The sequence below is a fragment of the Notamacropus eugenii genome, chromosome 3, assembly GCF_028372415.1.
Source record: "Notamacropus eugenii isolate mMacEug1 chromosome 3, mMacEug1.pri_v2, whole genome shotgun sequence".
NCBI classification, from domain to species: domain Eukaryota; kingdom Metazoa; phylum Chordata; class Mammalia; order Diprotodontia; family Macropodidae; genus Notamacropus; species Notamacropus eugenii.
Genome location: NC_092874.1, coordinates 153,852,266 through 153,878,742, shown reverse-complemented (window position 1 = coordinate 153,878,742; position 26,477 = coordinate 153,852,266). Strand labels below are relative to the sequence as shown.

Below are 26,477 nucleotides of genomic sequence, written 5' to 3'. Positions count from 1 at the left end.
GATCTGAGTTCCTCCAAGGTGGCACAATCAAGTGTGTACTGGTCTGGACACAGAGAGGGATTTTTATGCCCAAAATTTTAGCAATTACCTCTCCACAGCCACCTGGCCTCCAGTTCCCAAGTCAGCACTAGGGGCTGATTTTCAGATAAGCTGGATGGGCAGGGCCACCATTCAGTTAGAGACAAAGACCAGCCCAGCCAGAGCCTCCACCCAGGGCTGAAGTAAGACTCAGCTCTTCAATGCCCCCAGAGGTTTTTATGCTCCAACAAGGGAGCTTCCGTACGGGCTGCTGTGCAGGCTCTGTGGCTGCTGCTTGCTGCTGGAGCTATGGGAAGGCCTTTCTCCCTTCCTGGCCAGCTGATAAAACACCATCACTGACCTTTCGTGCCTGTGGGCCAAGGGATCTGAGGCCCCGCTACTGTGACTGGAGATTCTGCCCCTGAGGTGTTCTCCTCTCAGAGTCTGGGCTCTTCGCTCAGTTCCGCGTCCAGCGCAACCGATATTTTCATGGGCCTTTCAGGTCACTGTGGGCTGGAAATCTCCTCCACTCTGTTGTTCTCCACTTCTGCTGCTCCAGAATTTCTTGAGAGGCCCTCTCTACAGGTATTTTATGGGCTGTGGGGAGGACCCTGCAGAAGTGTGTCTTTCTAGTCTGCCATCTTGGCTCTGCCTCCCTAACCCCTTTATTTTACAAATTAAGAAATTGAGTTCCAGAGGGATCAAGTGACTTACCGAAGGTCACACAGAGACTTGTTTAGCTACAGGTAGTTCTAGTTTGATTTTCTTATTTAATAATTGTTTTCATTTATGTAGCCTCATATAATAGCTAGCTCTGTGACCTTGGGGCAAGCTTCTTAACATTTGTTTACCTCAGTTTCCTCAACCCTAAAACAGGGATAAACTCCCAGAGTTGTGAGGATCAAATGATATTTGTAAAGTGCTTTGTACAGTTATTGGCACTTTGATATATAAATGCTAGCTGCTATCATTATTATTATTACCATTATTATTATTAGCAAGATTTACTGTTGAAAAAGACTTAAAATTAAAATTTACCCGGAATTGAATGTTAGGAACCATTAACGTAATTAGATTTTAGTTTTCCTTACAGGATTCTTTACTGTTTTCTGTTCCTCCCCACCCCCATGCTTCTTTATATGTAAAGGCATTAAGACTTTGGAGTACACCTTTCCCCTGTAAATATTTGGAGCATGGGACTTCTAAAATCAGGGAAGAAAATGCAAGGAAACCTCTACTTCCCTCTGAGGCATGAGTTCAAAGGGTATGAGGTGTATATAGTGTGTGTGTGTGTCTGTGTGTGTGTGTGTCTCTCACTATTTTCCAGACCACATAAGTTCCTTGAGGACAGGTATTGTTCCTTCACGCAAAAAATTAAATGGAAATATGACTCCATTTTCCTTGAATGATTTTTTTAAATGATACAATATCAGAGGTACAAAACACTTTGGAGGTGATGACTGTATAAGGTGTACTTGAAAAGGAAAATATGAAAGTAGATTCTGGTCAATGGTATTACATTAAACATTTTCATTATTTTTAGTTTTACATAAATAGTTTAAATTATTATCTACAAGATACTTATCCTCTCAATATACTTTTCCTAGTATTACAAAAAATGGAGGCCAGGTGGCTTATTAGTATTTTTATGGTATTCATAAATCAGTATTAAAACAGATTTTTGGCATTCTAGTAATTTGCTAACACCTATTAGAAGGCACTGAATGGAGATACAGTTTATCCAAATTTGGATATAATGTTTAAAGAGAATAAGGCAAGTCAAGCCATTTCTATTCAAAGGAAAGATAAACTGGATGAGGGGAAAGAGGGTGGATTGCCTTTACTCAAAAACAGATGATGCTGGTGTGAAGAGATTAAATGAGTATATGTAATTTGAGAAGGACATTTAAAAATGACAGTATAAAAGTGAACCTGTAAAGAGCAATGAATCCTACAAGCAGTGGACATAGCTATGTAACAAGAAATTATGTCATCAACTGGAAAGGACTAATAATAATGCACAGTGGCTTGTTTAAACTGTAGACATTTGCATTAACACTCTTGGTCTAGTTACAGTCTTAGGAATGATGCTGTAGTATGAACTATATAGGTAGAATGAGTAATTAATTTCACATTTTCTTCAAGAATTATTGATCTCTGTGGGCCAAGGGAGTACTTATCTGGTCCCATATATTCAACTCTAGTTACCTCAATAGGTATTTTCAGGATGAACATTTTATAAAACATTTTCATATCCATTTTTAGGTTGACATTAGAAAAAATACCATGGAAATGTTATAGTAACAGTAATAAAAGATCCTTAGAATTATTTCCTGCACTGGTCATTTATAAGAATATCACTCTTTGAAGTTCTGCATTTAAGATTATTACTCCCTATCTTCTATCAAATCTTGAATTTTAATACTCTGCTTCTGTGTTGTCTGTTAAAAGACTTGTAACTTCTGAGTACAAAAATAAGTGTTTTCCTTAATTTACAAAGACATTACTGATGACCCGCTATGGAGCCTATGCTTTGAATTTGCTTTCCATTATGTAAAGGGATTATGAAAACACATTCATCCTCCTTTAGCTTCCTCATATATAAAATGAGGGATTTAAAAACTTGATACCTAAAGTCTTTCAGCTCTGTAAGTCTAGCTTGTCTTATCTTGTCCTATTCTATCCTGTTCTCCCCTAACCTAGCCATCATTTTTCCTAGTTTTCTTTGTTCCTAACCAAAAGGGCACAGATTTTGACAACTGAACAAACCAAAACTAATAAAACTAAATAAATCAAAGTTAGCTTCTATTAATTTTTTAGAAATAAGTTCACCTGATATTTCTATGCTTTGCTTATTTTTAGGTGCCTGCCATCTTCCCTTTAATTCTTTGTTTTTGTGCTATGCTTCTTTAACCACACCTCTTCTGCCACCCTTAGACTTTTATAGACTTCAAAAAACCTGTTTGGCAGGTTTAGTACAAAGTCTTTTTTGTCTCCAGGTCACACCTTTCCCCTCCCCCAACCCAGCAATATATTACAGTAAAGTCCACATATGTTGATATACATTTGAGATTATTTACTCCTTTTTATACATTCTCCATGCAGTTTCTGGGTTGTTTTTTTTTTTAATCAACAGTATTTATTTTCTTTCTCCACTTTCCGTCCTCATTGGAGGGGAAAAGAAAGAAAAACAAAACCCTTGTAACCAAGCAAGTCAAGCAAAACAAATTCCCATACTGACAGTGTCCAAAAAATATGTGCATACATTAATTTTCACCATTACTGATCTAAGTATTTTTTCATATTGCCCCATATTTACGAAGGGAAAGACAGACTTCTTAGAATTAGTACTTTTAAACATAGGGATGTCAATTCATAAATTATGAGTCCTTTTACAGAGGTTCTAAAATAAAAGGACTGATTGTTAGTTTTAGCAGAGCAGCAATTGTATGATAGTTGTTATAATTTTCAATAAAACTGAATTCAGATCAAAAATACGTTTTTTTCTCTATTATCTCAAACATGCATTTGGAATGCAACTATAAAGGCAGCAAGGAAATTATTGTCAAGAAGAGAGAGCAAATCTTTTTGTGGTGGTCAAGAATTAGAAATGCAGGGGATGCCCATCAATTGGAGAATGGCTGAACAAGTTGTGGTACATGAATGAAATGGAATACTATTGTTTCATAAGAAATGATGAGCAGGTGGATTTGAGAAAAACCTGGACTTAAATGAACTGATGCTGAGTGAAGTGAGCAGAACCAGGAGAACATTGTACACAGTAACAGCAACATTGTGAGATGACTAACTTTGATAGACTTACCTCTTAGCAATGCAAGGAACTAAGACAAATCCAAAAGACTCATGATGAAAAATGCTATCCACATCCAGAAAAAGAATTAAGGAGTCTGAATGCAGATCGACTATTTGCTCTCTTGTTTCTTCTTTCTCATAGTTCCTCCCATTGGTTCTTTACAACATGAGTAATGACTAATGTGGAAATATGTATAATATGAATGTATATACATAGCCTATATCAGATTGCATACTGTCTTGGGGTAAAGAGACAGAAGGGGAGAAAATTTGGAACTCAAAATTTTATGGAAGTGAATGTTGAAAACTAAAAGTAAATAAAGAAAATAACTTTTTTTTTTTAAAGAGCAAAGCAATATGTGGAACCACACTAAAAAGAGTGGAAGACAACAATTAAAAGGACACATTTTTTAATATGACATAATCTTTTTTATATTAGCTTCACCACCAGGACAGGACTTTTCTTCTACAAAGAAAATAAATGAAATGAGCAGGGAAAGGGGAGGAATTGTAAGCACAAGATTATACTACAAAAAATGTAGGCTTATGAATTTTAATTTGTAAATGTTAAAATTTTAAAAGAAACCTAAGAAGTCGTGTGATGCAGTTTGGGGTAGAATAACAGTCTTCAGACATGTATGTTCTTTAAGTAATCATTATTGTTTATTAAGTGTATGAGTTTACATACTGGAGAAAAAATTGTGCTTTCAATCAAGTTCATCCTTGAATAAGAAAAAAAATCTCATGAAGACCACGAATTTTAGAATCTCAGAATTGAGAGGTACCCCAGAGGCCAACTAATACAACCTAAACAAACAGGAATCTGTTCCCCAGTATCCGCAAGAAGTTCTGATCCAGCCTCTGCTTGAAACCATTCACTAATGTGAGAAAGCTCATTAAACTTTGGATAGCTCTCTAATGTTAAGACTAAATGCATACATCAGTAATTTCTACTTCTTGCCTTGAATTCCAGTCCTCGGAAGAAAAATTCTAATTACTCAAAATAGTTGTTATGTGCCATCCTTCCTTTCCTCCTCCCATTTCTCCTCTTCTCCAGTTTAAAATATCTAAACTCAAGAAACTTAAAAGCTTTTAGCCTTCTTTTTTTGGAAATGGAATATTTCTCAATCTATCATAGAAAACATATGTAATTAATTACTTCAATTTCAGACCTAGATACTAATTTTTATTGATATGTATTATGTATAGAACTGCTATATTTAATTACAACTTAATTATCTCAGCTTCCTTTCGCTCGTAAAAACTGAGAGGTAGGGCTTAAACTGGACAAGACCTGATCCTCACAGAATTTTAGTTAAGATTTTTTTTTAGCTAAGATATTTTTGAGGACCCAAAAGAAGAATAAGAAGAATTTGCTACCAATATATTAGAATCCACATAAGACTTTTGCACTGCTTATTTACAAGAGATAAAATTAAACTTTTAACACTTGTTGCTATATACTCAATAAATTGAACTATTAAAGTCAATGTAAAGATTACTGTAGACAGTCTTGCTAATAAAAGTTGTTTCCAAAAGCAAATTTTTTTAAAAAGCCTTCATTTTCTTCACTTTTTTTGAATTAGAAGCCAAAAAAGCTAACTCAATCTTTGGTTATATCAAGGAGGAGATATTCTGCTCTGAGGTCACAAACTACTCATACCCTTTATAACTCCTTGATCCCATGACTAGGCATTTGCCCTAGGAAGATCAAAAAACACAAAGTTCTCATTGATACCAAAATATTCATAGGAGCACTTTTTGTAGTAGCAAAAAAAAAGCAGATGTCCATCAACTGAGGATTTTATCACTGTACCAAAAAGAATGGCAAATGTGAAGAATTCAGAGAAACATGGGAAGACTTTTAAGAACTGATAGAATGAAAAAAGACCAAAAGAAAAATATGAAGGAAGACTACACAATTATGAAGGAAAGAAATGCCAGAAGGCAGCCAGAATAGGATTAATTGTAATGTAAGAAGAATATCACGTGGCCACAGGACCAGGGAGTCATGTTAAAGAGACACCATAGTCCATCAGGAGGGCAGTCCTTTCCTCATTCCCTCCACTCTTTTGCTTTCCAAAGCATCTATGAAGCTTAGGGCTGGCAGAGAGAGTCCAGAACTACACATGCCAGAAACTAAAGGGGACTAGGAATGGGTTGCACCAGGAAGCCCCACCCCCATCCCCTCCAGAAAACAGACTTGAAACCAACAAGTTTTGGGAGAAGGAGTAAGCCAGAAAAATAACAGAAAATGCTGAACACAATTATGCAGTGCTTTGGGTTAAGAGAAGATTAAGAGAGAAACTAAGATGAAAAAAAAAAGCTCCCAGAATAAGTATAAGTAGAGCCTTACAGAAAACAACAGTTTGGCCAAAAGAACTATAAGCAGGGCTGGAAGAAATGATGCAACAGATAAATGAAATCAGAATTAAAATAAGTGCTAGAGGGAAAAACTGGAAGGATAATAAAAAGCTTAAAATGGAAGACAGAAAACAAATATTAGAGCAAAGTTAGAAAAAGTTAAACTAGGAAAAAACTTAAATATTCTGGAAACAACTAACCTGAAAAATAAGTTGAAGAGAGATCATTTAAGAAGCATAGTACTTACTGAGAACCATGGCCAAAAAAGAAACTTAAATACTGTATTTCAAGAAATCATAAAATTGCCCAGGTCTGTCCATAAAAACCAGAGGTTCAAACTGAAACTAGAATGAAAAAATCCTTAAATGAAAACACTCAGGAATGTCATGCCCCAGATCCCAAGCTTTCAATGCAAAAAAGTACAGTGAACAGCCAGAAGGAAAGAATTCAAGTACCAAGGAACCATAATCAGGAATATACAAAACTGTGCAGCTACTATAAGGATGAGAAAAACTCAGTGAATATAATATTTCAAAATGAATATGCAATTTCAAAAATCACAAGAGAAAGACATATAAGCAAAGATAACTTACATTAAAAAACTGACTATAATTCTACAAGGGAAACATGGATCTTTAATGGAATAGAGGACTTTAGAGCATTACTGATGAAAAGACCAGGGCAGATTTTTGAAACACGAATACAGGGAAACCTAGAAAGGTAAATATATTTGAGTAATTAGAAGGTGTTAAATGGTGTTGAAGTGCTTACATTCTAATAGAGAAGAAACAAGCATTTCTTCAAAATCCTGCTATCTTCAAGTATCATAAATGCAGTCAAGTAACATACAAACACAGGAACTGAATGTGTTTTTGTTAATGTTAAGGAATGAGGAAAGGAATTCATCAGGGGAGAATGAGTAAAGAGGAGAAACTTAGTACTTTTACAGAATTGTAGTACAGAGAAGTAGAGTATACAGAAATAGCTTCTGACAAAATGTAACACCCATGTAGGTTATTTAAAGTATTAAGAAGCATAGAATTAAATGGACCATTCCTTAATATGATAAATAATCTCTCTCTAAAACCAAGAGCAAGCTAGAAGCATAGGGCTAAGATTAGGAGTAAGGCAAGGATGAGCATTGTCATCATGAATAGTTGGTGTACCTCTAGAAATGCTAGCTATAGCATTGACAAGAAAAATAAAGAGAATTTCATTATAAATTGAAAAGACTTGCAGGAATTTATGCTTCCCACTTCCTGGCAGAGATGATATAGTAAGGTGCAAAATGTTTCATACAATTTCAGACACAACGTGTGGATTTTTTTTGACTGGCTACATTTATTTGTTACAAAGGAAAGCCTTTTTTTTTTTTTTTTGCAGATGAGAGGAGGGAGGTGAAAGCAAAACAAAAGGGAATCAGTATATTTGAAAGATACATAGAAGAAAGCAGAAAAAATTTTAGCAGGTGACACTGACAATTATGGCAGTGTTGGGCCCTGAGTAATATGCTTGATATATCCTTTAAAAAACAAGATGCACATGATGGAGATTCTTGGTATAGTCCTTGTGTTATTTTAAAATCTTTGCTTTTATATGTTTGTTAATTTTTTAAATTTATTTTTTAAAAATTACAATCACTGTCTTCCAAAGGCACTCTTTGCTTTCATTTTATTTCATTTCACTCACTTCTTCCTCTTCCTGGTCAAAATGAAGTCCAGAATTATTCTCCTCATAAATACTACAGCATTCTAAGAACTCTCATCATCAGTAATGAATTTCAAGGCCATGATTTCTTGAAAGTTTTTATACTTTAAAAAAAATTTTTTACCATAATTAAAAGTACATTTTCATTATCAAATAATTGTATCCCTTTCTTTCATTTTCTGTCACTATCTCTGAGAATAATTTAAACTCCAAACTGTGTAACATCTCTTCACATACATGTAGTCAGTTAAGTGTGACATTGCTACATTAGACTGAACATGTACAGTTCTTTTAAAATTTCTCATGGGTCTAATTTTCTAAACCTTTAATTCTGCTTTTCTCTGAACTGTTTCCAGCTTATTCTTCTTTAAAGCATGGTATTTAAAATTAAATGTATTTTGTTCAAACAGAGATTTGCCCAGTGCCAACTAATATAATCTATTAAGACATGTTTTCTTTTGTGCTGACAAAGTACTAATATAATCTGATGTTCCTTTAAAAGAACTGGGTCACATTTTAACCTTGAATCATGATTAATCTGTGGTTACTTTAAGATTTCCATGTTTGATTTTTTCTGTTAGAAATGAGTTGGCAGAATCTCCTTCAAAAACAGATTAACATGTTTATATGTATTTGGAGTCAGAAAGCATGGATTCAGATGCCAACTGTTAAGACCTACATGACAGACAAATCAGTTCACTTTGGGGCCTCAGTTTCATCAGTAAAATGAGGGGTCTGGACCAGACGAATTCTGCCTCAGATGATCTGTGCCTTGAAATCATGAAAGTATCACTTTTTCCTGGATCCCTTACAGTCCTCTAGTTAGTAATTGTCATTCCTCCCCTACAGAGTTCTAAATGTTGCTTTCCTTTCATCAAACTGAAATCAGCATTCTGTAGATTCCATTCATTTATTCTAGCTCACCCTTCTAAAACCTTAGCAGAACATGTCTAATTCCTTTTCTACATGACAAACCTTCAAACAGATTAGTGTTATATTCTGATATTCACTCACCAGATGAAACATCACCAGTCCTTTTAACTGATCCTTATGGCCAGCTGTCCAATGCTTTAAACATCTTATTTGCCCTCTCTGGATTATCAAGTACTTGGAGAAATAGATCTGAGTCTACGCAGAGATAATAAGTTAAGCCCATAGGAGCTAATGAAGTCATAAGGTTCAGAGAAAATGGCTTGGGATGGAGCCTTGGCCTAAACTCACAGTAAGGAGGCAGGATATGCAAAATAATCTGAAAAGAAGCAGTCAGATAGCAAGAATACTGAGAGAAAACAATGTCATGAAAAGCCTGAGAGGAGAAGGAATGACAAACAGTGTTAAATGATGCAGAAAGATCAAGATGGATAACAACTTAGGAAAAGGCCATTGGATTTGGGAATCAAAAGATCATTGGTAACTTTGGAGGGAGTAGTTTGATTAATGAATGAAGTCGTTGGCCATGTTGCAAGTAGGTAAGAGGAGAAAAGGTAAAAGGCTGCAAGTACAGATAGCTTTTTCTAGGAGATTGGCTGTGAAAGAAAAGAAAAATATAGGAGAATAACGTGAGGGGATGGTTTACTTAAGGATGGGAGAGATCTGAGTGTACTTAGTCAAGGGGGAAGGATCCAGTAGACAAGGATAAGTTGAAGATGGGTGTAAGGGAGGAAGAAGCAGAAGAGATGGGCATCATGCAAGAGGAAATAAAAGGGGATGAAATGCAAAGGTACAAGCCTTTGTGGGGGAAAACTAAAGGAGTGCTGTGTCACCAGAAATATGAGTAAAGTGAAAAATAGGAAGATAACATCAAAGGATCCCGAACTGTGTTAAGAGTAAGGGGAATGAGGGAACTCACAGGAAATTACCTTTATTTTCTCAGTAAAAAGTGAGATTCCACGCTGACAGTTTGGGATGAAGAGATAGTATGGAAAACTTCAATGAACATTTGTAAGAGCTTTTCTGGAGAAAGGAATAAAGAATTTAGGAATAAAAAGATTGTCCTATTACAGTAAGGACTCAGTTAAGATTAGATAGCAGGAAAGATTCAGAGGAGGGGGGATGGTGGAAATACATCAGGTTTGGGATTTGGCAACGTTAACGATTTCAAGGATTTGAAAGAAAAGGCCAGCGTAAGGAACAGGAAAGGCCAAGGTGTTTGATTAAAAATTAATGTATATATTTAAGTTCTCTAGTATAAGGGCAGGGTTTCAGGTAGATAGGAAGACTGAGCTAGGTATTGAACTCCTTGAGAGAAAGGAGAATGGATCTAATAAATGCCACCAAATTTTGGATTCAGTAACACTTGAATAGGATGAACCCTAAACGAAAAGAGATTGCTGAGTGATAGCAGCAGAATATCTGGAAGCTGCAATGGAGAACAAGGGATTTAAATGCCTCTCCTCCAAGATCAAAGGTGTGTTGGAGGGGGCGGGGCAGGAAAGAGATAGTGTGGAGATTAGAAAAGGGATAAGCCATACTGGATAAGCCATACTGGAAATGAGAGCCAGAGATATAGTGTCTTCTGGGTTCATGGAAAGAAACAAACATCTTGAGTACTACAAGACAGAAAGAGCATGAGAAGAAAAGGTCTCTACAGAACAAATTCCATAGTTGGCAGTACTGTTTTTATTTTTCAATTTTTTTTTAGCCCTGTATTTGAAGGAATGCCTTAGGTTTTAAATTACTACTGAGGCAGGGCAGCTAGGTGGCAAAGTAGATTAGAGTACCAGGCCTAGAGTCAGGAAGATTCACCTTCCTGAATTCAAATCTGGCCTTTCACAAAACTTAGTAGCTGTGGGGCCCTGGGCAAGTCACTTAACTGTCAGCCTCAGTTTCCTTTAAAACAAGCTGGAGAAGGAAATGGCAAATCACTCCAGTATCTTTGTCAAGAAATCCCAAATGAGGTCACAAAGAATTAACTAAACAAGAGCAACAACTACAGAGGCATCTATCAAATTCTGTGTTTCTGCGTAGGACTATAATACACAAAAGTTGTTGCATTTGGTTTCACATAAGGACAGCTTCACTATATGAAGCACAAAGGTTATATATTTGGAAGCAGCACTTGTTTGATGGTTCTGAACCTTTCTTCTCCCCTCTAGCTTTTAATAGCCTTCTATTATTTTGTTCTGGGTGGCGTAATTTATGACACTGAATAAACAAACAGTGAAAACCCGTTTTGAAAATAAATAAGATGATCTAATTCACGGTTTGGTCTTCATCACTTACTCTTATGAAGCCTTCAAAAACTCTTCCTTGTTGAAACAGCTTAGTATAATATATAGAAACAGATAATGAGACAGAAAAAAATCTCTAAAGGGAGTTGTTGGTTTCACTAACTCAGAAGTTTTCTCCTTTGTGCATCCTTGGAGATGGAATATGCAATTTCCTTCACCATTAACTTTTATCTTAAAAAATCTATAATGTGATCATATGAATAAATCCAGTAATTACTGATATCATTGTGTTGAAGTTCAAAAAAGGTCCAAGTTTCTTTCCCTTATGCTATCCACTCTACTTACCATATAGTCCATAATATCCTTATATAAGGATCAGCATCAGATGCTGAGTGAAGTGAGCAGAACCAGGAGAACATTATACACAATAAAAACCACAGCGTGCAAGGACTGTTTTTGATAGACTTACCCCGTTCACAGGAATGCAAGGATCTAAAACATTTCCAAAGGACTCATGATGCAAAATACCATCCATATGCAGAGAAATAACTATGGAGTTGGAACGCAGATTGAAGCAGAGTATTTTCTCTTTTGTTACATTCTGTTTTGTTTTTCTCATGGTTTCTCCCATTCATTCTAATTCTTCCATGCAACACGACTAATGTGAAAATGTGTTTAATAGGAACATATGTGTAGAGTCCATAAAAGATTGCATGTCATCTTGGGGAGGGAGAAAGGAGGGAGGAGAGATGGAGAGGGAGAAAATTTGGAACTTAAGGAAGTGATTGTTGAAAACTGAAAACAAATAAATGAATAAATTTGGGGAAAAATTTTAAAAAGAGCATCAGAAATATTAAGTGCCATAGTCAAATGTATATATCTGTTGCATTTTTGGCATTTGTAAGCTCTCCAGTGGCCAAAAAAATACTTGAAAAAAAAATCTCTGGTAACAACTTTGATGACTAATGGTCAGCCTTTAAATTAATAGATATTTTCAATTAAATAAAAACATTTTTAAAAATTAAAATTTTATGAAATTGTAGAAATGGAAGTGATCTTGCAAAGCATCTAGTACAACCACCTTATTTGAAATATAAAGCACCTTGGAGGACTCAGTTTCCTTATCTATACATTTTAGGGGTTTCAACTAAATGAATTTTAAGATTTCTTCCAACTCTAAAACTGTGATTTCATGAGACTGGAGGATGGAAAACTTGTGATATGATGAAAGGTTCCCCTTCTATGTGTTCACCTATCATTTCAAAAAGAGGACACCCTTTTTCTGACCAAGGCCAACTCTCCTACTTGTCCTTTTGACCTCTTTCCATCTCCAGGAGTATTCTCTTTCTGTTTGGCTCCTTACCTGCCTTCTACAAACATAACCTTGGTAGTCTCACTCTTTAAAAATCTTCACTTAGCCTTGTTTCCTGCTCTTGTAATCACACTTAAGACTTTTCTTGCTGGAGTCTTTTATAAAAAGTCTACATTTACTACTTCCCTTTCTCCATTAATTCTTCAGCTGGTTGCTCTAGCTTTTGGCCTGGCCAAAAAGGCTCTTATTAAAGATTATCAGAGCTCTTAGCTACATGAGCTGTCTCTACAACACTTGACGCTATACGACCTTGTTTTCTGGGATCCTATCTCCTTTTAGCTTATCAAGACTGCTGTCTCTCTTATTTACCAAACCTCAGTTTCCTCTGTTGAACAATCATCAATCCCCGGTGCTCTGATGCTGAGTTATCAATCAAAGTCCCCTAACTGATCATATTACTTTTCTCTTTGGTCATATTACTTTTTCTTTGATGATCTCATCAACTTCTAACAGTTCATCATCTCTGAACCTCAAGTCTATGTCCCAGCACTAACTCTGAGTATTTATGACCTTTCTTATTCCACATTACCATTTGCATGCTAAAGACATCCTATCCCCCTCTGAATTTCAAACATTTCTGAAATGGTAGTCATTATATTTTCCCCAAAATATCTGTCCTCTACAGTTCTCTATTTCTATTCAAGCCATCGCCTTCCTTCAAGAGAACATAGGAAAGAGTTGGAGAGAGTGAAAATGATGGAAATGAGAGGATGCATAAGTCTAACTCACCTGTCTCATATCCTCAAGAAAATAACAAGTCATTTTTTGAGCACAGGGTGGCTTAAGGAGACAACGAAGTCTGAGGACACTGGATATAAGGTCTAACCAGAAGCATATGCAATGGTGGGAAGCATGTCACCATCTCTGGACTAAAAGTAGACTGAAAAAAGGCACCAGAGCAGAAAGCACCAGGGTACAAAGAGATCCCAAGGGATCCCTGAACTCTAGCACTGGGTGCATGAACAGCTGTCATTTGGCAGTTCTGTTATCCCTTACCCAGTTCTAGATCACAGATCCAAGCCAGAGAGCAGTTGTAGTGGTGTACTGAACAAAGAATAAACAGTGGAAGCAAACAGTAGCTCTGTGGTGATGATTACAGGAACAGAGTGCAGTATCTCAAACTAAAGAGGAACTGGTAGTTCAGTTGCTCTGAACTTGCAGAATGTCACATGGGGCTAACTGGCTGAGTACAGAAGCAGTCTACTGAACGTTCCAATCAAAGACAATTCTGACAACCAACAAACCTAGGCCAGGAAATTGAAGAAATCAGACCAGGAGCACAGTAAGCAAACCTACACCACCCCCACCACCTCCTATCCCCCAAGCTGGAGATGTAAAAGCAACAGCATAACATGAGAGAACAAACACTCAGGCCAAAAATACTTCCCAGAAGTCTGCAGAGTCTTAACACTATTCTAAAATTCCAAAGCCAAGAAGTAGCCTGTAAAAATAAGCAAACAAAAAAAGAACTCCCCCCTTCCTGCTAAATAGCAACAAGGAAGCTTGAGACACAAAGAAGAGAATAATCCCCCCTCCAAAAAAAAAACTACAAGCAAAACCTCAAAGAAAAAGGCAGGCTGGACACAAGTAGAAAAGAATTCTGAGAAGAGTTAATCTAAAAAAATTACTTTAAAAGCCAAATAAGACGAGTAGGGGGAAAAACAGGAAAAGAAAAAAAAGCTAGCAAAGGAAGATAAAAAAAAAATATTCAGTCCATGAAAAAAGAGATATTCTTAAAAAAAAAAAAAAACTCCTTGAAAATTAGAACTGGCCAGATTGAAAGTATCTTCATGAAGTCCATGAAACATCAAGAAATAATCAGTCAAAAACACTGAAAAAAAAATAGAAGAAAATGAAAAGTATTTCATAGGAAAAATTGCCTTAGAAAAGAAACAGAAGAGTAATAATTTAAGAATGATTCTTTCGACTACTTAAATTATGACCAAAAAAAGGAGCACAGACATAACATTTCAAGATGTCATAAAACTCTCCAGCTGCGATATATCCATAAGGAAAAGTAAAAATTGTGGGGGCAGGGGGAGGAAAATTGACCCCTCACTTACTGAAAGAAGTCCTAAAATGAATACTCACAGGAATTTAGCCGAAATTCAGGATTCACAGGCTCAGAAAAAAAATCTACAAGCCACCAGAAAGTACTAAGGAGCTACAATCAGCATTACACATGATTTAGCAAGTCACTGTTGCAAAGGAGCAGAGAACTTGAAATAAAATATTCCAGAAAGCAAAGGACATAGGCTTATAAACAAGAAAGACCTAACCAGAAAAAATATAATCGAGGATGAGGGGTGGCCAAGATAAAAGTCCCTTTAAGAGGACTTCCAAGTATTCCTTATGAGGAGACCAGAGAGGAGTACAAAATGTGACAAACCCAGGAGTTAAGAGAAGCTCAAGTCAGTCATCCATGACTCTCCCCTCTTTTTTATCTCTCCAATCAGTTGCCAAGACTCATTAATTTTATCTTTCGTATGAATAGCCTTCTATCTACCCACAAGACCACCATCCTAATTTAGGCCTTCATTGCTTTTCCCATGGATATTTGTAATAGTTTCCTTACTTATTTCCTTGCTTCCACTCTTCTTTCCAGGTCTATCCTTTATACAGCTACCAAAATAATCTTCCTTAGGAACAGATCTAACCTTGTCACTCCTTTGCTCAAAAAATATATTGCTTCTGTGGATAAAATATAAATCCTTCACTTGTATTTTATGATTTTTCTAGATCCAAGGTATTTTTCTTAGAAATAAAACACAGAAAAGGTCAAATTCTCCAACTCATCTTGTTTTCTACTTTTAATAGCAAACATCCCTTTAAATGAATCAGATTCGGGGTAAGGAGAAACAAAGGTGGTAGTGAGTTATAATTTGTGACAGAGGGAAAAGAAGACAGCAAGTAGACAAAAAACTTACAAATCAAATTAAATTTATTAGATAGTATTATTTAAAACTAAGGACAAAGTTAGAGGAAAACCTGTGGATCTACATTTCAAGGTGAACCTCCACCATCCATTCAGTGATGCCAGTATCTGATCACATGATCATAAGGGCAGTAAGCAACCACAGATGGTTTTCTTCTGTTTTTGTTTAAAAAAAAAAAGGCTCTTATTTTCACATCAATTTTCCATTCTTAATAGAGGTTCTAAAGCAGTGGTTGGTAAAATAGGGTGATATCTGTTACTTCTGCTTCAGGATCTATACTTTAGTATCTTTGAGCAATGTAAGGAGTTGAATGGCATGAAGTGTGATCACAGAAATGGAATACTTATTTTCTCAATGCCTACTGAAAGACATTAAAAAGGAGATGTAAAAGTTTGTCCTCTTATGAAGAGTATTCCATTTATCTAGAAATTCAATTTTTGAAGTGTATCAGCAGATATCTCTGTTGGTTTAGGGATAGGATGTAAAAATAGTGGGAACTAAAGCAAAATAGGTGTCAGAAAAATAATCAGTTGGCATGGACACAAACATACCAGCAAGTTCTCTGAATCACCAGGGCAATTTCAAGACTACAGAGGAAGAATTGAATTCATAGTTAGAAAGAGTTCAAATAGTAAACATATAAATCATGGGAAGAGGCATGGCATAGTCACAAACGAGGTATTAGATAATGAATTGTGCCAAGTCATACTTTAAGAAGCTCTACCATATCCTAACATTTAATTTGAACCTCTATGACCTTATTTCATTATTATTCCTCTTCATACCCTTTCTAATCCAGTGCTACTAAGTGTTCCCTGAGTCTCATATTCTGTATCTTTCCTCTCTTCATACTTTGGGTCTTGAACACAATTTCCCTCCCTCCTTATTACTACTTTTTAGAACCCTCATCTTCCTTTTGAGGTTCTCTTCAGAGACAACTTGTCTATGAAGTCTTCCCTGATTATCCCTCTACAAATTACCTTATACTTACTCAACCTATATAGAGGTTGCATTCTCTAAACAGTGTTTCATTCTTGTCCCCAGTGCCGGGAAATGACTTGTGCATAGAAGGCCCTTAGCAAATGTTTAATTGAATTTATTAGCACTGGAGGAAATCTTAGATATCATCTTCTCCAAATCCCTTACTTTATTAAGCCTTTGATTTAATCAACATGGATGGTTCTTTTAGCGATGCAGATCTCAAACCATTCAACTGTTATATACCACACGGCTATTTTCTTGATGTGCTTTCATGAAAAAGTCATGGTTTTTGTTTTCCCTTTGGTAATCCATTCTCTAGTCCTTTAACCTTTTCCTCCTCCTTAAATGTAAGCAAGCATTGGTTCTGTCCTTCGCTCTCATCCCTCATCTTCCTGTTAACTCTCTTCATTGTTGAGGGCAAACTGAAAACTGAGTGCATATGAATTCATAACCATCTCCTTCTAGGAAAACCTCTCTTCTAACCTCCCAGTCAAGCAGATTCATAAACATAAGTTATGCTCAAATCTTTCTTCCTCACCTCCTATGTGCAGGTTTCAAGCCTTATGAATTCTGTCTAAAACATCTCACACCTGTATCAACCAATCAACATAGTTGAAGCTCTCAAGGCTTCTTGCCTAAAGTATTCTAATAATCCCCACATTAGACACTTTTCCTTTCCTTGCTTCTACCTTCTTCAACCCATTACTCACACTGCTGTCCAGGAACCTTTCTACAGGTCTCTTCATGCTATTCTTTTGTTCATAGACCTCCAGTGACTCCCCATTCACATTTAACAAAAAGAAGACGAACTCTTTAGGTCAATATACAATCTTATCCACAGTATTGTCTCATCTCACATCTTCACATATTCTACATCCTAGCCAAAGTAGGCTACTTCTGTTCCTCCATCTTCTCTCATTTCTTTCAGCCTTTGCCCAAGAATGGAGTAAACACTCTTTCCTTATCTGTTTAAACTTCCTTCAAAGCCCAACTCAAGCCACCACCTTCAAGCTGGTGAGAAGACTCAAGTTTCACTGAAGCTTTCTGGCATCAACCCAGCTGAAAGTGATCCCTGTCCTCCAATTTCTGATAACATTTTCTGAAACTCTCCTTCGTACTTACCACACTCTTTTATCTTTCATTTGTGTAGATATCTTTCCCCTTCCATTTAAGAACAAAAGTACTTTTAAGGCAATTTTGAGTTATATGTATGTCTGTATCACCAGAAGTTGATACGTTATCTTGAACTAGGAGAAATTTGAATTCAACTGAATGTATGTTTAACAACATCTTTCCTAGAATCAGAAACAAGTTGTAAAATAAGAAACACAGATTGGTTAAAGCAGTTGATTATCTTGGATAGTTGTATATCACTTAGGAAAAAGAAATGAAGTATCCTTAAAACCATAAGAATCATATCCTATAGCATCAAATTATCAGATACATCCAAAGGAGTAATTTATCTCTACCTGTACCTTAAATTACTTGATTGAGTATGTATATATGTTTGTCCATTGCCGAAGAATACCATGCCATCAGAGAAATGACTTGCACTTAACTGTTTTGAGTGAGGGAGGGCTGTGCAGGTTACCAGCCTCACTTCTCCTCCAGAGCCATCTGAATCCAGTGACCAGATATTCATCAGGATTCCTGGAGATGACCCAGGATGAGGCAACTGGTGTTAAGTAACTTGCCCAAGGTCACACAGCTAGTGAGTGTCAAGTGTCTGAGGTGAGATTTGAATTCAGGTCTTCCTGACTCCCACACTGATGCTCTATCCACTGCACCATCTAGCTGCCTGATTGAATATATAGAGAACAACTATATGATAGAAGAATATGATCCTTGACTAGAAGGCAACATGGTAGAAATACCACTGACTCTAGAGTTAAGGGACCAAGGTTCAAATCTTTTCTCTGTTATGTACTACCTATATAATCTTGGGTGCATCATTTAACTTTCTTGGACCTTAGTTTTCTTCATCTGTAAAATGAGGACTGGACTAGATGACTTCTGAGGTTCATTTTTAGCTCTATATCTCTGACACTATAACACCGTGAAGATTACAGTCAAATAGGGAGATATGATTAACACAGATAAATATAGTATCATCTGTTTACATACTGAGAGCATCGAGAAAGTGTTGTCCTTCATGGTGAAAATGATATTTAAGCAACACTTTTATGCTAGTGTTGGAACTGAAGAGGAGAACTAGGAGGTTCCAGGAAAATGAAGAAAGGTTAGCATGGATATAAAAGATAAGCATAGAATATTTTTGGACAGAGTAATCCTGTTTGGCTTGCATGCAGTTTGTGGAAAGGAGTCATGTAATAAGGATCCTTCAATGAAGCTAGATGGCACAAATGGATAGAGCACCAAGTCTAGAGTCACTGAGACCCGAGTTCAAAAATGACCTCAAACATTTCCTCCTTGGTGACCCTGGGAAAGTCACTTAACTAATTATGTTTCAGTTTTTTCATCTATAAAACAGGAATAGTAATAGCACCTAAAATCCAGGTGTGAGGACCAAATGAGATAACAACTATAAAGCACTTAGCACAGTGCCTAGAATACAGCAAGCTCTATAAAAATGTTAGCTATCATTATCATTATCATTACTGTCACTATCTTCTTCCTGAATATTCAGTTAACTTTTTCCTTAGGCTGATCATATAGAACAATCCAAGTACTCTTTTTAACTGACCAGTTTTTTAAAACTGCTAGCATTCTGTATTTTACATTGTGTATGTATATACAGAATAAGTTATAGCAAATACATACTTTATACATCTAGATATTACTCAGTATAATGCAGAGAATGACTCCTGAGATTCTGCTAAAAATCTTTGTCAAGAGTTTTTGTATCTTTCTATTTGCCAAAATATGAAATTTTGGCTTTTCAGAACTATGTAACAAAAGCCCAAAATTAGAAAAGAGAAACTGAAAATTAGCTTGGACTTATTTTTTAAAAGCAAATATGCTTGATGCATTTCATTATAACAAAACTAAATTTTTAATGCATGAATTAAATACTAATATTGTAAGGAACTAGGGGAAACACTTGGTTCAAATATGAAGAGACAAGTTTCCTGAAACTTTTCAGGAACATGAAGTAAGACCTCTTAGTAAATACTAAAATAGATGAATAACTACTTGGGTTTTATTATTTAAATTTTTCATTTATGACAAAATATTAACATGATAACTTTTAGGGCTATTTTTTAAAAAGATTATTCTATTGAACTAAAATATTTTTAAGACAAACTATTTTTTAAAATTTCCATATATATGGTAATAATTTCATCCATTAATCCAATTATTATTCTGTCCTATTATTAAAACCTTAAGAATATACAGACACCTTTGGACAAAAGCAAAACATGGAAGAAGGGACCGTGTACACATTCTTGGCAAAAACATATGCTAAGTTTATTCTATTTTTAACTTAGGCCACAACTAATGTACGTCTCCCATCTAAAATCCATAGTTTAACCAAAACTCTAAATTCATTTTAAAATTATATTACTCATCCACTCAGTGTGATATTTCTTCCAGTGCCACTGAGTGACTACATGTTTGGTTCGGGGCAAGCCATTTAATCAATCTACCCTTGGTTTGTCTGTTAAAATAAGCAACTGAATTGTAGAATATTAAAGGTTCCTTCCAAGTACAAAATTCTGTGCTAATAGCATTGTGCCAAATACTAAACTAGAAATTGAGCAGTTAAAATTTCACAAAAAATGGAAAGAGTATTCCCTCACTGAAACCCATGACCGTCAAAAGGTTCTTGTTGTACCTGGCCCTCTGCCTTTCAGCTTCCCTCTAAGTGTTGTCTACCCTCATTAGAATATAAACTCCTTGACTATCTTTGCTTGCTGACAGACAATTTCTAATCAAAGTTTGCAATCTCGGAGAGGCACTTTTCCAAACTCATATGGTCCAGCAGGCATTCCCCACTTGCAGTACTTCATTTCCATTATCTTCATGTCTTTGTACTGGCTGACTTCTTGACAGTAAGCACTTTCTCCTCTCCTCTGCCTCTTTCAAGACTCAATTCAAGTAACAACCTGTACATGAAGCCTCTACTGCATTTCCACAAATACAAGTGCTCTCCCTCTTATTAACTACCTTGTATTATTCTGTATATACTTATATAAATACTTGTTATCATCCCTGATAGCACATAAACCTGAGAGGATTGTTTCATTTTTTTGTCTTTTTATCTTCAGCAACTAGTGAGGTGACTGGCATGTAGGAGGAATTGAATAAATTTTTGTTGATTCACTGAATATAAAAATCCCTGAGTAAACAAGCAACAACAACAAAAATCCAGTTGAGGATAAATGTGGAAGGATAATTGATTTTAAATTTTTCTACCATAAAAAAGCTACCAGTAATTTCCTTTTACAGTGATCACACTTTCTTTCCTCAAAGCCTCTATTCTACATTCTATAACTCTCCAATCTGTTCAATAAGGGAACTATAAATCAAGAGAAAAGAAATTTCTTTAAAATAACCAAACCTGATTCTAGCTCCTATTCCAACTTTGGATATTTCAGTCAATTACTCGGACATAAAGGCTAAATGGAAAGAATGCAATTAAAAGAAGATTTCAATCCAGAAAGAAAGAAAAGAAACAAAATTCCTACAAAAGATACAAAATGATAATCAAGAGAGACAGAATTTGTAGAATTGGTTTTGTTTTTTACTGGCAGGTGAAATATCCTAAAACACAGACATTCTGATAGTCTTCTAATCCCAGTTGAACTCAAATATTAAAGAAACACACATGAGCTAAGAGAATTCAATATTGTTCCAAGGCACTTACTGAATCTCTATAACTAGATGAAAACCAGGACAAATTAGGATCAACAAACAGTATATAATATAAAAATAACCTTTTGCTTACAATTTACAAAATGTATTATTACAATCTTTTATCTCTGCTAAGCTGTAATGCTGGCAGCATGTGTCCAGCAATTTTAAAAATCAGAAACTATTATCTAAAACATCAGGACAAATAAGGTAGACAAAGATTTAGATCATGCAGATTCCTTACATCTTCTGTTAATATCTTATGATTGCAACTTTATCAAATTATATACCTACTTGCCCTGTACATATACAAAATAATGCATACATGATAAAACATTAGCAAAAGAGTAGTCCATAAACTCAATTTCTCATAAAAGTATTACTGTATTAACATGTCTACAAGCAGCGTGTAACAGGGTTAAGAGACATTAAGGCAATAATACTTGAAGTTACAAAATAAACCATATGTAATACTTTTTCCTAAGTGTACAATAAGGCAGAGTAGATGGTCCCAGTCCCTCCCCCCCCAAAAAAATTAGAATATAATACTGGAATCCACTGTTGCAAACTTTCAAATTTAAAATGGATGTACTATTAAAAGTGTATCTTTTGTAGATAACAATCTACACTGCTCTCTTAGCAACCACCCCCACTCACAACAACCAAATCTTTTCTCTATTTTGGGGGAGAAATGAAATACTATAAATCTGGTTTTCAGTGGCACTTGAATTTTCCAGTATAATTTTATGTGTCCTTTGTCCCCTTGCATCATGTCCATTCTGATGGTGGATCTCTTGGTCCTTTGGGTTTTCCACAACGATTACCAAAACCTACAGTCAAAACATAGAATCATCTTTCAGAGCTTTAAAGCATATTATTTACAAGCTTCTCACTCTAAAACAGATATCTTTACCTTCAGGAATACAAACAATTTTACATAAAAGAATTTTACACTTAAAAAAATCCTCAAACATTACAATTTTTTTTGGCAAATTAAAAATGCTTTATTCAATATCAGGAATTAAAACCAACTCTGATACAACTTAAGAAAAAAATAAATATATACGACACTGTTTCAAAACCAAAGGAAAAACTGCTTAAACAGTACGTTGTACTTTAGTTTTTAAATTCATTTTGATGTGGTATATTCATTTAAGTATACTTCCATTCAGTTTATTCGTTGATCAACTCAGCAAACATTCTCTTAGCTAGTATTCTATCAGAACTCATAAATCACTACGAAGTTTGATTCACTGCTGATTTTATCTTAAGGAAATCCAAGAATTTTGAGAGTTTGGTTTTCTGTTCTTTTTAATTAACCATCTGCTGCTTAGTTATAAATTTGGGGATAACCAGTGGCAGATAAAAACAGCATATTGACTAATGGAATTATTACCAATATCTGTGGCTTCTGCTGGACTTCCTTCTGAGATATGATCTTTGTTACTTAAAGCAGAAAGTAGACATTCTATCTTAGTCTCTGTCTCATTACTCTCTACAGGGTGATCTAAAAAACAAAACAAAAATTTATTAGCTATAATCATTTGTAACATTGTGAATTTAGAACTTTAATATAGACGATAAAACAGATTATATTGTTGAAATAACCAGGTAAACATAAGTATACCTTCAACAATTTTTCATTATATAATACAAGCTTTCATTTTTGAAATTTTTCTTAAAGTAGCAATGAGGATACAAGTATGGCATAACCATAGCAACGTGGAGTAAATAAAATAGTTAAGTTTAACAAGAGTTTTAGATTTCTGTAGCTGGAATGCTTAAACCATTTTATTTGGGGAGTTATTTTCTTTTTAATCACCTTCTAAACTGTTCAGTTATTTTATGAAACAGTGTGTACAATGGATAGAGCGGTGGAGTTTAAACATCTGGGTTTATTATTTCAGTTCTGTCCCTTACTACAGGTGACCTTGGACAAGATACAACTTACATAAATGGAAAGCATTTCTCAGGTATTCTCCAACTCTAAATTTGTGGTCTTAAGTACTTAAAGGGAGAGGAATAAGGCCTGGACCTATAACTTCTTTGGTAGAGAGAACTCCCAGGTGAGAAAATTCACTTCTCAATGAATTTATCTTCAACTTAAGTCTTACATAGGGTTAAATGACTTGCCTAAGGTGGCCCAGTCAGGTATGTATCAGAGGTACTTGAACCCAGGACCTCCTGGTTTCTAGTCCAATTTTTTCATCCACTATGCCAAACATTTTGTTTAAATGCTTAAAACATTCTGTAATTTTAACACAACAGTTCACACCACCAAAGCAATTAAACAGAATTAGATGAAAGATACACAAATAAGTCTGATACTAAAGCTTATTTTTGCCCTCCTAGATTTTGTGCTGAAACTGGTGTTGAATAAATGAATGTTATTAACGAATAAATGAATGCTACAAAAAAATTAGTATCCTGGGAGATGGTGCTATGCTTTCAGAGATAACTATTTCCAGTTCTAGATAGGTTCTTAACTATAAAGTATCTGAGAAGAGAGAATGAATATGTGGATGATAGATGTGATTACTCTACTCTGGAATTATATTTGATATAGAAAATCTTTGGCAAATATAGTCCAAATTTGTTCCTCAATATATCATAGTGCAGGATTTCTATACTACTTCTTGACTTATATGCAGAATCTGCTTAAAGCTATATGTTCCCCAGATATTACAATTTTTAAAATGTAAAACAATTTTACCTTTTAGAAAAATCAGTTTTTAGAAATATGTTAACTTTTTTCATCTTAAAAATGAATTAGTAATGAACTAACATGCTAGCTTTTGTAGCTAAAAGAAAATATGTTAATTATGAGAACTTATCCCTCAAAAAGTCAAGTTTAGCAAATTGAATAGAGTGGTAAAATGTTTAATTTTATTTTTAAATAGCAATAAGGTATGTTATTAAGCTGCAATATCAAGGATTAAAGCACTTGATTACAATATGATTAATAATCATTTTTGGCACGACAGTGACATTATAATTATAGTTCAGTGGTACTGTAAATATGTAAAATAAATAAATCAGGATGATATGTAATATATATTAGATTTACTTAATTATGACAAATTCATTTGACTGAGTTTTCTCATTTGATCCTGTAATATTGGCTTGAATTTCAGCCTTATAAATCTTGACTAAATGAAAAATTATACTCTTAATGACGGGATAGGTTTGTCACAATCAAAACATGTCAAGTGGGTTAATTCAGATCATTTTTTTCAAATAACTACTGACAGGGAACCAAATGCAGTCTTTATGCATATTTTAAAGAAAAATAGAGGAAAACATTTCAAGGATTTTCTAACCTTCAGCCTATTTCAATAATCTGAGCTGTCGGCAGTTACCTTAAAAGCATGAGTATACTGAAATGGTAATGGAAAAGCATGGAAAGGTCACAAAAAAACCCAAAACTGCAGCATATAAAAACAATTCATTACAAACAATGAATTATGTGAAAGAAGTAGGATAAAAGATACTGTCAAAGAGATGTATGACCAGAAAAGGAGGTGGGAGACTGCAAGAAAAAGATGGGGCCCAATATGTCAAGTAGATCTAAAAGATTTATAGGAGGATATAAACAAGAGTTGCACTAAGTAAGACAACCTGGATGGACTAAAAGTACAGTGATGAAATCATGTCTCCACTTAAGTAGATAGCAAAATATTATTCAAAAATCTAAGAACATGGAATTCTTCAACATTTTTTCAATGTAGAAAACAAAATGGAAAGCTTAATCACTTACCAAATGTTTTATTCTCAGTAGATATCAAGACCTGTTAAATAATCATTGCAAATTTTTAACTTTTTATAAAGAAAAATAATGTAACAGAAAAATCAGGGGAAGTCACCTGTATCCATCTATGAAACTTTAAATCTTTTTTATCTCATGTCATAACTCTCCAAGTGATAGTAAGGAGAACAACAGTCCTTCCAATGGAGTTTAAATAAAAATCATAAAACATGACACACTATTTTCCATATTTTAGTATGCATGGGTGAGAAAGAATTTACCTTCCCTTTTCCTAACAGGATGTGGAAAAGCTGGTATCACTTATCCCCTGAAAGCACACAGCAAGTAAGCTAGCTATATCCTAGAAGGAGGGCTGTAGCTACATTTCCTAGATGAGAAGAGAGTCCAGGTGAGGGATAAGGTGGACTACAGGGGAAGAAATGTCCTATCTAGACAGTACTATGATAATGTGTGTGAAAGGTGAAATACAATTATTTATCTGTAATTCATGTTTGTCTTTTCATTTCCATGTCAGGGAACAAATCTTGTACTCAGCTGGAAATTTAGAAACAAATGCTTCTTTTGTGGATTTTGTTTAAACATAGTGCTAATAATGCTGACTTATCAATTACAACCTGCAGATCTATTTTTAACTAATGCCAAAAAATCACCTCTAAAAATATAAACACAAGAACAAAAGTTTCTAAGCTGATTCTTCCATTCCCAAAATGAAATTCTTACTTCTGATCGCTTTTGTTCAGACTGCTCTTCGGTGTGAAGTTCATTCCACTCAGCAGACCTTAGAGGTGTGTCTGAGAAAAATAGATTCTTATTATCAAAATCAAAATTCTCTGAACATGAAATTCCTTTATATTTCAGTAATACATATAAAAACAGACCATTAAAGGTAAAAACTTTTTAGAATGCTGACTATAAGCTGTATACATAAGTAAGTTTAGACAACAATACATATATATATGTATGCACACACATCTGTATCACAAAAATATCTCTATGATACTATTTCCTAAACAAATTATTAAAGCTAATAAACTGAACAATCCCTAAATTATAAGACACAAAGCTGACCAAATAAAAGATATTTAGAATAAAATATTTTTTGCAAGGATTGCAGGCACTAGATAGTAAATAAAATATAAAAAATTAGTAAAATACTGGTGAAAAACAAATTAGAAAAGTAGATTCTAGCAATTAAGAAAGCCATTACAAATATGCAGTTGTATTGCAGGAGTGCCACTTTTAAAGAGTGAACTAATAAGAGTTTAAAGGACCGTAGAATTATATCATAATTAAAATAGTTTCTTTATGTTATAAGAACATAATAAAAATGTCATTAAGTATAACTAGCCAGTTATGAAGTTTCTTATGTCTTTAAGAATATTTATCTCCAAGAAGTAACTTACACATTTGCCCAGTTACTGCTTTGTCAAAATGAAAAGCTTAATTTAGTTAAATATAAAGTCATCAATTAGGCACACTACATAAAAAAATATCATTACATTGAATTTTAGTATACGTTTGTCCTGGCAACTTCA

General features: G+C 34.8%; 1 protein-coding gene across 3 annotated transcripts in view; it reads right to left on the bottom strand.

Annotated features, from left to right (window-relative positions):
* Positions 1–21,044: 21,044 nt before the first annotated feature.
* PTPN12 (protein tyrosine phosphatase non-receptor type 12) overlaps positions 21,045–26,477 on the bottom strand; it is a 96,731-nt gene continuing 91,298 nt past the window's right edge. For all 3 annotated transcript variants that reach the window (XM_072653171.1, XM_072653172.1, XM_072653174.1), the window contains 4 exons: positions 25,663–25,733; positions 24,934–24,964; positions 22,573–22,683; positions 21,045–22,006 (listed from right to left, as the gene is read on the bottom strand). In XM_072653171.1, coding sequence (XP_072509272.1) covers positions 21,945–22,006; positions 22,573–22,683; positions 24,934–24,964; positions 25,663–25,733 — 275 coding nt within the window. In that variant the 3' untranslated portion in view covers positions 21,045–21,944. The remainder of the gene's footprint in view (positions 22,007–22,572; positions 22,684–24,933; positions 24,965–25,662; positions 25,734–26,477) is intronic.